Source organism: Nylanderia fulva, unplaced genomic scaffold (assembly GCF_048542155.1).
Source record: "Nylanderia fulva isolate GAGA-0341 unplaced genomic scaffold, ASM4854215v1 Scaffold95, whole genome shotgun sequence".
NCBI classification, from domain to species: domain Eukaryota; kingdom Metazoa; phylum Arthropoda; class Insecta; order Hymenoptera; family Formicidae; genus Nylanderia; species Nylanderia fulva.
Window position 1 is genome coordinate 165,759 of NW_028191079.1, and position 13,085 is coordinate 178,843.

Here is a 13,085-nt window from a genome sequence, read left to right on the forward strand (position 1 = left end):
CTGGAAGATTTTGGTAAGATTGACGACCCGATTGATTTATCGCAAATGATGTCGCAATTGAACGAAGACCAGAAAAGAGTCTTTGATGGAGTATGCCAAGTTTTACAAGATAAGAATCAGATTCTGCAACTGTACGTAAATGGCGAGGGTGATACAGGGAAAAGTTTTCTAATTGAAACAATTAAACATTGGATCAGAATAAATTTGGAAAAAACGACTGCCATATCTGCTCCCACGGGTATCGCAGCATTCAATATCGATGGCTTGACAATCCATAGAATGTTTCAACTACCCGTTAGTCATGAATCTACACCAAAATATACGCAATTGTCAGACATGGTCTTGAAAACTTTGAGAGACAAATTAAAGAATGTCGAATTATTTATAATCGATGAAGTATCCATGATTTCAAATGTGACACTTATGTTTATCAATCTACGATTATGTGAAATCTTTGATACGACAGATACAGATGATGGTTTCTGTGGCAGAAAACACATTCTCCTGTTTGGGGACTTGTTGCAGCTTCCTCCTGTAAAAGGACAATTTTCGTTTGTTAAAATGTCTCGATCAGAGATTCAGAAGTATTTAGGTACCATGGGTGGATGTGATTTGTGGAGATTGTTCGAGCACGACGAACTTTTGATTAATATGCGACAAAGATGCGACAATACATATCGTGATATACTTTCTAGAATACGAATAGGTTTAGTAACGGATTCTGACATCAATGTTCTTCAGTCTAGAAAAATCAATTTTAAAGAAAGTAGTTGCGACGAAAGATTGAATGAACTTTGCACTTATATAAATCAATTACCGATTGATACAATTTGTTTATTGCCCACGTGTTATTTGTGCAAGGTTTTGAACACAGCAATGCTCGATAAAATCGACAGCGATGAAATTCTACTGATAGCAGAAGATGATGTCGACTGTGCTCCAGCAATGAAAAAAAAGGTGCATAAAATTTTGGAAGACAAAGATGATAAAGTATCTGAAACAGCTGGCATTGAAAGAGTAATAGCGATTAAAATTGGCGCTAAAGTGATAATTCGACGAAACATTGACGTAACTTTGGGACTTGTCAATGGAACGATAGGCAATGTAGTTGCAGTTAATCGCTCTGCTGACGGCAATTGTATTGATACCATCAAAATAGTTATTTCGGATAACAAAGAAATCGCAATAACGAAAGTAGATATTAAATTTGAAGTATTCCACAAATTAGTGGTACATCGGAAACAATTTCCATTGTCTCTCAGTTATGGAATAACTATACACAAAAGTCAAGGAATTACATGTAACAATGCAATGATGGATTTAGGAACGACTGTATTCAGTGATGGTCAAGCCTATGTAGGTTTGTCACGAGTAAGTAAATTGGAAGGCCTACATTTGATAAATTTCAATCCAGCATCAGTTAAAGCAAACTCGAGAGCCATTGTAGAATATAATCGACTGAGATCTATATTCAAATCTGAACTGCCACAAATCAATCCGTCCGAGAAAAAGGTTGTGAAAATGTACGATCGTCGATGGGATATCTCTAATATCATTGATGATATGCAGAATTATGATTGTGAGGAACCAGAAAGTATAGTTACGTGGAAAATATATGGCCTTTGCAATAACGATGCTGTTTCGTGTTACGCTAATGTAATATTACAATGTGCGTTTCATTGCGTACGTATTAGGCAACAAATACTGAAAAATAAAGCATCGAATGCATTGATTGATGCTATCTGCGCGTATGGTGAACGTAAATATTGCAACATTCAAGCGGTTAGAAGATCTGTCGGAAAACGCTTCGAAGAACGAACACAACAAGATGTTTCGGAATTTTTTACGGCTCTAATATCGACGTATTCCGACATCAATGGTGTATTAAAACTCGAATTAAAGCACGTAACATGTTGCTCGAATATCAAATGTAATTACAATGTAACTAAGCTGGAAAGCAGTAGTTTGTTAATATTACCTATACATTCGACATTAAAAAGGAAAAGAGGTGTCACTCTACAAAGTTTGATTAATGTAGAATTTTCTAAATGGGAAACGATAAACGGCAATTGTAACGAATGTAAGGGCACCGTGTTGAAAAAGAAAACCGTAATCGAATCAACTTTATCCGTCGTAGTAATACAGCTCAATTTATATACTTTTGTAAACGGTGCTTTTAAAAAAATTATCAACAATCGGATTACCGCCGTGCCGACGAGTAATATCACAATTAATAAAAAAAAGTACAAGCTAATAAGCGCTATATTTCACGAAGGTGAAGAAATGAATCGTGGTCACTACACGTGTATGTTGAGAGCTGACACAAAATCGGAATGGTATTACTCTAATGATATGGAAGTGTTCAAGAAAAAATGGCCCAAAGGAGCACAAGGGGCATACATATTGTTCTTAGAACAGATTAAATAATGGCGCTGTATAAAGGCTGCCGTAAACGCTACATTAAAACATCAACTGTTCTAGCGCTGTATAAAAGTTGCCGTAAGCGCCAAAATAAAATATCGGCTGCTTTGGCGCTTTATAAAAGCTGCTGTAAGCGCTGCATTAAAACGAGTGCAATAAGTTTCTAATTTGACCTAGGCTTTATGACATTTCAAAAAGTATCATCAAGAAAAAAATTATCAGACAGAAATATGTATGTCGTGTTAAAATCGGAGAGACGAAGAAAAATATATGGTTGCGTTCTCACGAGAATGGGCGATAGAGGGGCCCATTCTTTATTTTCAATATTCATACAAGAATATAAATTCATTCTGTTGCAATTGAAATAAATGTGCAATGTATCGTTAAAAGTTATTACAATTATACAAACATTTACATATATGATTAAATAAAATATATATGTATACTATAATATAATTATATATTTTATATATGTACATATATACCATATATTTCAATTATTTTGAACTGTATTGCATAAATTGTTACTTATACAAAGTTATGTGATAAGAATCGAAAATACATATATTTGTGATACTTGAATTACTAGAAAGCTGCTCTATATATCTGTACTTTAAAAAGTAAGTGATATCCTAAAAAAATCATAAAAATGAAAAGGTCAGGCCATGTTCAAAAGAAGGTACTCAAAAATTTAAACGATCTAATAATAAATTATCACGAAAAGTAACTGATATGTTATTCAAGGTGCCAGTTCAAAGTGAACATACGTAAAGTGTATATTATCTAAATTTAGTAATAATATATTACCATGAAAAGTAACTGTGATATTTTATTCAAGGTGCAAGTTCACATTGAATATACATACATATAAGTAAAACTGATTACAATTTGATTCTAGAAAATAAGTGCGATATGTTATTCTTAGTGCACAAAATATAATAGTCGTTTATAGAGATTTGATTTGAAATTTATACTAGCCCGTACAATGAAAAATAATTGCTCGTAATTCCAGAGTACCAATTTGTTAATGACTCAGAAAAATAACATGGCGGCCTGCTCTCAAAAAACTTTCGATGGGTAGAATAAATAATTGAAATAAGAGTTGTGAAAGTTGTATAAATTAAAAACCTCCAATCTTTCTTTAGTAAAATTACGAATTTTTGTATCAACTTCTGATTTGTGTTATACCGTATTTTCAGGGAGTAAGTTATTGATCAGAAAACTTTGCCTTGTTGCTCGAAACGGGTGTATATTAAGTAAAATTTATAAATGTACAGTTCTCAGGTCAACTACAATAAAGCTATACGCTTAAAAAGTTTACTGATTATTTGTCGTAATATACAATAAAAAATTACATATTAATTATTCAAGATACAAGTGAGAAATAAATATCATTAAAATATACAAAGAAAATTTATCAATTTGACTCTGAAAAGTAAGTGACATGGTTCTCGAAGTGCAAGGTTTCATTTGACTTACAATTTTCTTCAGAAACACAGAAGAAAAAGGTATTTGTATATAGTTTTGTATATTCACTTCGTTGTGTGTGTAGAGCTTTTAAAAATACGTTGAATCCTTATTCTAATCTAATCTTCTTCTAATGTAATACTTTTCGTATTTCAAATGTTGTAGTAATTATTCTGTAAGAGCTTCGACATTATTTCTAAATGGACATCGAGAAACATCATAGTTTTTTGAGAGCAGGCCGCCATGTTATTTTTCTGAGTCATTAACAAATTGGTACTCTGGAATTACGAGCAATTATTTTTCATTGTACGGGCTAGTATAAATTTCAAATCAAATCTCTATAAACGACTATTATATTTTGTGCACTAAGAATAACATATCGCACTTATTTTCTAGAATCAAATTGTAATCAGTTTTACTTATATGTATGTATATTCAATGTGAACTTGCACCTTGAATAAAATATCACAGTTACTTTTCATGGTAATATATTATTACTAAATTTAGATAATATACACTTTACGTATGTTCACTTTGAACTGGCACCTTGAATAACATATCAGTTACTTTTCGTGATAATTTATTATTAGATCGTTTAAATTTTTGAGTACCTTCTTTTGAACATGGCCTGACCTTTTCATTTTTATGATTTTTTTAGGATTATTATTTCTTGTATTTTTAAGAAAAACGCGTTTAAAATATTTCTTACCGTTTAATATGGTCAATTAATAAGATTGTAAAATTAGAATAACACCTTTAATCTCTGCCAATTCGGGGCCATAAAAGGCGGGACTACCTCTTCTATCTCGAACAAAAGTTTTAATGATTTTTCTTTCTCAAGAGTAATTTTAGCTTCTTTTTAATCATCTGAAACTTGCCTTTTAGATCGGTCAATTCGCAATTGCAATTTGTAATTTACAATTGCAAACACATTTCATATCCGCTTTAATCCGTAAATGCGGGTAGATATTTTATCGGTTTATGCCCGAATTTCTCAATGCAATTTGTGTTTGTTTTTGTCCGTTTACAATGCGCTTTTGAAATCGTATTTTATTGCATTTGCAAACACGTTTTGTATTCACTTAAATCCGTAAGTGCGGATAAAGATTTTGTTTGCATTTGTGAGGAATTACGATTTCAAAAGCACATAGTAAACGGACAAGTTTTTTTTATACACACTTGTTAGAAATTTTCAGCAGGGATTGTTAATTGTACCCAGGATAGATTTAATTTAAAAATTTTATAAATATTTATATCTCAGGATGAGTTAGCTATAAGAGCCAGGGCGCAGTTAAAAGGGCGCAAATTTTTTATATTATAAGTATTATAAGTATTTTATATTTAATAATCCATAAAGAATTACGACAAATTTACAAAAGTGACAATAAGTTGCGAACGTTTCGGCTCTTTCTTTGAGCCTTCTTCAGAGCATAAAAAATACAAAAATAAAAAATACATGAGTAAAAATAATCCGAGAACACAGAATTTAAAAAATTATAACAAATTGTAAAAAATTATAAAAAATTATAAAAAATGTTCTAGACGGGAAACCATGTTTCGCTTCATAACAAATTCAGTTATAAAAGGTAAGAATCTTCTTTCGACTGTACTGGCAAATATTATTTATTCAATCACAACGTTTCGACCCTTCTTTGAGTCCTTATCAAGTGATCTGAACATAGACAGAGATTAATACAATAAAAAACAAAATTACTTCACTAACAATATTACAAAGTGATAAAAAGAAGCGAAACATACTTGTAAAAATAAAAATAAAATTATAATTTTAAGATGTCAAGAACGAACATAGTGTCGGTTTGACAACACGTCAAGATTCTTAGACGTGTTATTGGAGACTAAACGACCTTTATTATTTTGTTGTAGATATTACTTAGATTGTATCCTTTTGTAAATTAATAGCGTTATTATTTCCCTTAATAAAAAACATTTCAGCGATTTCTCTTTTTCTTACGTGTTTTTCACTATGCAAAATAACAGGCGAAGTCCAGTCAAAATCGTGATCGAATTCAATTTTATGTTTGCTAATAACTGATAAATTACTCGAATGCATTTTAAAGTTGCTGAAATGTTCCTTTACACGTGTGCATAGATATCTTTTTGTCTGTCCAATGTATGACACGTTGCAATCATTACAATTAGTTTTGTAAACTACTTCAGTTTTTTTATCTGTAGGCAATCTATCCTTGCCGAGTGTAATTAAATAATTCGGTTTTTTAGGATCATTATAAACAACATTAAATCTGATATTGTTAAAAATTTGATCGATATCGCCTAAGCTATTAACATAAGGTAGTGAAATGAAAGGTGTTGGCGTCTCGCCGGGCAAATTTTCGCCGGTTGGAGGACTGCCGGTGGATTGCGCGGATTAGAGGTTGGAGAATCAAACGAGCACTTTACATGTCACTTTTCTTTATTCACGGCACGCAAATCCGTGCCGTCGTTAACCGACACAGAAAACACAGAGTTACAATAAAAAAAAACCAATAGTAATTTCTCTTTATCTCGGTGATCGACGCGTATGGTACCGCTCGTCGTGCCAGCATCAGACTGACCCTTTGAGACGCGAAGAGGAATTTCGAGAAAACCCCCTTCCCTCGTTTCGAGCTCCTCGATCCACCCGATCGCGAAGGAAAGGAGACCGTAGTCCTCGCAAACATTATCGAAAATGAGGCATATAAGGCAATCGCCGGCGTTGTGTACCGAGCACCAAAAAATTGTTTTGATGGCTCGGGACGCAAACCTTCCGGAGGCCTCGCGGTCATCGAGTCAACGACGTCTAGAGTGCCAGCGGAGTCCCGCCGACACTCCAACATTCCGCCCGCCTCGTCCGGGGGACGAAATAGAAACGCTCGCCGCCCGCCGTACGACACTCGCTCGAGGCCCAGGCGTCCTGTTTGTTCCAGTGGTCCGAGGCAACCGGGAGCGGGCAAATCTTCGTGATCGGCCGCGTGAGCCGGGAGGTGGCCGTGTCGATGCTGACAACGCGAACTAGGCCGTCGGCCCCTGGATGCACCTCGTGAACTCGCCCAAGGGCCCACTTTGATGGCGGCCGCAGCTCGTCCTTCAGCAGAACCAAGGTCTCAGGTTGGAGGTTGGCCTTGCAGTCCTTCCATTTGCCCAGCTGCTGAAGGTGCTGCAGGTATTCTCGGGACCACCTGTACCAAAAGTGGTCACGCATGTTAGAAAGAAGTCGCCATCGCGTTTGTACCTGACTCGGCGGACTCTCCAAGGTTGTTGGCTCTGGTACATTAATCGGAGCTTCCCCGATTAAAAGGTGAGCGCCGCAAAATCCGTCGGATCCGCGTAGAGTGGCCTCGAGTTGAGGCAGGCTTCGATCTGGCAGAGTAGCGTCGAGAGTTCCTCGTAGGTGAGAAGCTGGTCCCTCAGTACTCTTCAGTCGATTTGACACCTGCCTTCCATAGTCCCCCGAAATGCGGAGCCGCGGGGGGAATAAAATTCCACTCGACCCCATCGGTGGCAAGGAGAGCTTGACACTCCTAGCCGAATTCCGCTGCGGCGCGAAACATCCTGCGGAGCTTCCGATCGGCGCCTCAAAAGTTGGTTCTGTGGTCGCTGACCAGACGTGCGCAGTGGCCTTGCCTTGCAACGAAGCGCCGGAATGCCGCCAGAAAGGCTTCCGTGGTGAGGTCGTATACGGTTTCCAAATGCACGGCTTTCGTGGACAGGCATGCAAATAAACAAATGTATCCTTTGAAGGATTGTTGACCTCGACCCTTCGAGGCTCGAAGCTGGATGGGGCCTGCGTAGTCCACGCCGGTGGATAGGAAGGGACGTCCCGCCCGGACGCGATCAGCCGGAAGCTGACCCATCTGCTGCTGTAGCGCTTTGCCTCTGAAGCGGACGCATCGGACGCAGCGATGAATCTCGGAGCGGATCAGCGAGCTGGAGTGAATGATCCAGTACGTTCGTGCCAGGACGCTTCGAGTCAACTGATGGCCGCCATAAAGAGTGCACAGATGCGCGTCTCGGACCAGCAGAAGTGCTAGATGGCTGCCCTTGGCCAGTATGATCGGGTGCTTCTCGCTATAGGTCAGGGGCGAGTTTTCAAGTCGCTCTCCGACTCGTATCATCCCGTCCTAGAATGAGTCTCAGCGCCGGGAGAGGTGATCGGCGCGGAAGGGGCGCATTGCGGGAGAGGGCCTCCAGCTCTCCTGCAAAGTGTGTCTCTGCGCAATCCGCAGCCAACTGAACTGGCAGTCATTCAGTTCGGCGGTGGTCAGGTGAGTTGTTCTCGGTCGAACCCCGCGGTGAAGTAACCTACGGCAGAATGCGGTGATGCGTACCAACCTGGTAAGGGAGGAGAAGCGTATCAGAAGGTCATTTGACCGCTCCCTCGTCTCTGTCGGTAGCTGTCGCGTGCACTCGGCACTCCTCGGGCAGCTCCATGCTTTGACCCTAGTCCGCCGGCCAGGTGTCCTTGGGTCGTTCCAGCCAGCCCGGTCCTTTCCACCACAAGCGAAGTTGCGACAGCTCGGTTGGGGTCATTCCTCACGTTGCGGCATCCGCCGGGTTCTCTGACGTGGGGACGTAATGCCAGCGCTCGGCGGGCACCGTCTCTTGGAGTGCAGCAACCCGATGGGCGACTAATGGCTTCCAACGGGAAGGATGGGCCCGCAGCCATGCCAACACGACCTTGGCGTCCGTCCAGGCGTATAGGTGCGAAAGGGGCACCCCCAGGCCAGCTCTGGTGTTCCGGAGTAGGCGCGCTGTCAACAGAGCACCGCACAGCTCCAGTCGCGGCATAGAGACAGGCCTCACCGGGGCCACTTTGGTTTTCACGACCAAAAGGTTGGAGACCAGGGTGCCGTTGGCGTCAACACCCAGGATGTACATCGCAGCGGCGTACGCTCTTTCCGAGGCATCGGAAAAGCCGTGAAGCTTCACGTGTCGCTCGCTCGTGGTCCCTGTCCACCGCGGAATGCTGAGCTGATCCAAGTCTGGCAGCATAGCCAGAAGGCGCGATCACCGCTCGCGCAATGTGGGCGGGATGGCTTGGTCCCAATCCAAGCCGGCCATCCACAAGTCCTGGATGAGGATCTTGGCGCCTATGATCACGGGAGCCGCCCAGCCCGCCGGATCAAAGAGTTTGGCCACAGTTGAAAGGATGGTGCGCTTGGTCGGATTCTCGACCTTCGACAGCGCGGGGACCGCTCGAAGATAAAGCTCATCGTTCGCCGGGACCCAGAGTACTCCTAGGGCACCCACGTTGTCCACCCCGGAGATGAGTCGTTCGGTTCTGTCCACGGCCGGACACAACACAGTATGAGTACCTGCCCACTTGCTGAGTTGGAAGCCGCCGGCAGCGAGGAGAGCCACAGTCTGCCGCTGGAGTTCGAGCGTTTCCTCCATCAAGCTTGCTCTCGCGAGGATGTCGTCCACGTAGGTGTTGGCCGGGAGTACAGCTGCCCTGAGTGGAAATCGATGGCCCTCGTCCTGCGCGAGCTGTAACAAAGTTCTTATGGCCAGGTACGGCGCGGAGGCCGTGCCATAGGTGACGGTGGTGAGCCGGTAGTCCTGCACCACCGCCGCTGGATCCGCCCGCCATAAGATCCGCTGGAGGTCAAGGTCCTGCGGATGCACCCGGATCTGTCGGAACATCTTCACGATGTCCGTCGTGAAGGCGAATCGATGCAGACGCCAGCGTATGAGGACCAGCCATAGGTCCGCCTGCAGTTTCGGTCCCGTGATCAGCACGTCGTTCAATGAGACTCCCGTGGTGGTCCGGAAAGAGGCGTTGAAAACGACCCTGATTTTACCTTCCGGGTCTGACGCCTTCACCATCGCATGGTGCGGCAGATAATATTGCTCGCCGATTGCCTCGCCGCGGGGTGCCGGTTCCATGTGCCCGCAGAAGGCGTAGGTCGCCAGGAAGTCGTGATATCGCTCCCTGAGTGACGGATCGCGCGTCAAACGGCGCTCCGTGCTGAGGAGCATTCGCAAGGCCCCGTGGCGGGAAGCCCCAAGTCCCGTCGTCGGGTTCTCCTTGCAAGGGAGCCGCACGATGTAGCGTCCCTTCGCATCACGTGCGTGAGTCTCAGCGAAAAGCCGCTCGCAACGAGACTCCTCTGGCGTGAGTATCGGCTGGGCGGCCACTTTTTCGAGCTCCCAAAACCGTCGGAGTTCCTGGTGAAGATCAGGCTGCGTGGTGGTATGGTGGACGGCGACTCGGCTTGGAAGAAGATCGGCGGATCCGATGAGGGAACCCATCAGCACCCAACCGAACACGGTAGAGTAAGCGGCTGGTTCCCCCGGATGTCCACGCTTGATCCCTCCGTCAAGCAGTACGCCGTAGATATCGGCGCCTAGAACGGCGTCGACTGCTGCCGGCTTGTCAAAGGCCGAGTCGGCAAGCATGAGGCCCCGTAGATGCGGCCAATCACCTCTCGGAATATGTTTCCTGGGGGTGAGAGCGGTGAGCCGGGGCAGAAGCAGAGCCTTCGGCAAGGTGATCCGTACTGTCGGCGATCGCACCGTGCCGATCACCATCGATACCGCGTGAGTCACTTGCCCGGTCGTCGCGCCCTGAAGTCCGGAAACCGTCACGTTCATTCGTCGACGGGATAGTCTCAGCTGCTGGGCTACGCGTTCCGAGATGAAGGATGCCTCCGATCCTGAGTCCAGGAGAGCGCATACTTTCAACGATCGGCCCGATTCACCAAACACTCGAATAACCGCGGTCGCGAGTAGCACTGTCGTGGAGATAGAACTGGTCAAGGCGGAGACCTTGGTCGTCTCCACGGGACCCGGTTTGTCGGCGGAGTCGTCGGATTCCGTTTTCTCCCAAGCGGCAGGTTGTGGCGTCGTCTCCGGCTCCGTGTGCAGAAGCGTATGATGCTTCTCCTGGCAGTGGCGACAGCGATGAATTGAAGGGCAAGCTCCGGCGGCGTGACTCTGTCCCAGGCAGTTGAAGCAGGCCTTCCTTTTGCGCACTTGCTCGCGGCGGTGCTCCGTCGAGTATGCCTTGAATCTCGGGCAGGAGCGCATGTGATGTTGCTCCCTACACAGGGGGCACGGCGTGCCTTTGTGGTCACTCGCAGCCATAGCGTGAGACGCGACGTCGTCCTTGCGGCCCGTACACTTCTGTTTGGAAGCGGAACTGGAGGTCATCGGTGGTGTCCGCAGATTGGATGCATCCAACGCATGAGCCCGCGTGAGGAGGAACTCCTTGAGCTCCTCAAAATTAGGGAACTCCCGACTCGATCGATGGCTTTCCCATAATAGCCTGGTGGCGGGATCCAACTTCTCGACCAGAATATGGACGAACCAGTCGTCCCAGTGCTCCACCGGGCGGCCCATTGCCCTGAAGGAGCGCGAAGCCCGGTTGACTGCGCTAATCAGGCGGTTGATTTTTGCTGATGACGGCTTGGTTACCGGCGCGGCAGAGAGTAGCACGCGCATGTGAGTCGCTAAGAGGACTCGCCGTTTATCATATCGCGTCACGAGTTCGTCCCACGCCAGCGGGTATCCGTCGGAATAGATTTCGATATTGGCGACGGCGGCCTCCGCGTCCCCGCTGAGGCTGGCCTTTAAATACTGCAGCTTCTGCGAGGGAGTGAGTCCCTCCACGTCATGGACCAGCGACTTGAAAAGGTCTCGGAAGTCTTCCCACGCCAGCTGATCGCCGTCAAACCTCGGCAAGCTTATCTTCGGCAGCTGGATCTGGCGCAACACTGAACTCGTGGCACTTTGCCCGTCCACGGATCTCGTCGTCGGCATAAAAGATGTGATATGCGACTTCGCGGCTACGTAATTATCCTTGGTCACCGCGTAAACGTCCTGCCGCATGTAATCCGAAGTGTCTATCTTCTCGAAAGAGAAGATGGCATCGTGCGCATCCAGGAAGCGCGTCCAATATGACTCGAGCAACTCGAGGCGCGTGGTGAGATACGTGCGTGTCATTTTGTCCTTGACTTTAATTAGATTGTCCCAGAAGCGCTCAATATAACCGGCAGTGTTCATCTGCTTTTTAATTGCGAGATCCATCGCGGAGCGTTAAAAAAAAAGAGAGACGGCAAGATTGACAAGCGCGGTACAAGGCGCGATAGACTGCGTGAGTTAGAGAGAGAAAGAGCTAGAAAGAGAGAGAAGACGCGTACAGCTGATCGTGGCCCGTGGCCGTAAAGCCGGTAAGTGCGGGGTGCGGTACACGGCACTGTGGGCGCGGCAAGTGCACGGCGCGGTACGCGGCACTGTGGGCGCGGTAGGGTGCGCGGCGCGGTACGCGGCACTATAGGCGCGATGTAATTAACAAGCGGTTACTCACCGAAAACGTCTCAGAGTCTCACCCTCGCAATCCGGCTCGAAGGACCAGAAATGTTGGCGTCACGCCGGGCGAATTTTCGCCGGTTGGAGGACTGCCGGTGGATTGCGCGGATTAGAGGGTGGAGAATCAAACAAGCACTTTACACGTCACTTTTTTTTATTCACGGCACGCAAATCCGTGCCGTCGTTAACCGACACAGAAAACACAGAGTTACAAAAAAACCAATAGTAATTTCTCTTTATCTCGGTGATTGACGCGTATGGTACCGCTCGTCGTGCCAGTATCAGACTGACCCTTCGAGACGCGAAGAGGAATTTCAAGAAAATTCCCTTCCCTTGTTTCAAGCTCCTCGATCCACCGATCGCGAGGGAAAGGGGACCGTAGTCCTCGCAAACATTATCGAAAATGACCATATAAGGCAATCGCCGGCGTTGTGTACCGAGCACCAAAAAACTGTTTTGATGGCTCGAGACGCAAACCTTCCGGAGGCCTCGCGGTCATCGAGCCAACGACGTCTAGAGTACCAGCGGAGTCACGCCGACACTCCAACAAAAGGAGACTTATCAACAATATTTTGTTCATTACTCGATTCATTCATGTTTCTGTGTTTTAAAAAATTAATCCTTTAGTAACCCAACGATCAATTACACGTTTAGGAAAGCAGTTATTAAATAAAATCTGTTTCACGATATTAATATTTTTGTCGTGAAACTGGTCATTAGATAAGAGAATCGCGTGATCTACAAGATTAAAAATTGTGTTCATTTTATATTTAAAAAAGTGATTAAAAAAGAAATTCATATATCTGTTCGAACACGTTTCCTTCCTGTACCAATTTGTTACAAGCTTTCCATTTGACCGAAAGATCGTTGTATTCAAAAAATTAATACAT

General features: G+C 44.7%; 4 protein-coding genes across 4 annotated transcripts; all 4 read right to left on the minus strand.

Annotated features, from left to right (window-relative positions):
* Positions 1-6,685: 6,685 nt before the first annotated feature.
* On the minus strand, positions 6,686-7,381 carry LOC146719541 (uncharacterized). Its single transcript, XM_085490052.1, has one exon. It carries the CDS (start codon positions 7,379-7,381, stop codon positions 6,686-6,688), a length of 696 nt encoding a protein of 231 aa, XP_085346178.1.
* Positions 7,382-7,460: 79 nt separating this feature from the next.
* On the minus strand, positions 7,461-8,000 carry LOC114931284 (uncharacterized). Its single transcript, XM_029303264.1, has one exon. The coding sequence runs from the start codon at positions 7,998-8,000 to the stop codon at positions 7,461-7,463; it is 540 nt and encodes a 179-aa protein (XP_029159097.1).
* A 418-nt stretch (positions 8,001-8,418) lies between these two features.
* Positions 8,419-8,877, minus strand: LOC146719542 (uncharacterized). The gene has a single exon (XM_085490053.1). It carries the CDS (start codon positions 8,875-8,877, stop codon positions 8,419-8,421), a length of 459 nt encoding a protein of 152 aa, XP_085346179.1.
* Positions 8,878-8,892: 15 nt separating this feature from the next.
* Positions 8,893-11,913, minus strand: LOC114931283 (uncharacterized). The gene has a single exon (XM_029303263.1). It carries the CDS (start codon positions 11,911-11,913, stop codon positions 8,893-8,895), a length of 3,021 nt encoding a protein of 1,006 aa, XP_029159096.1.
* Between the last annotated feature and the right edge of the window lie 1,172 nt (positions 11,914-13,085).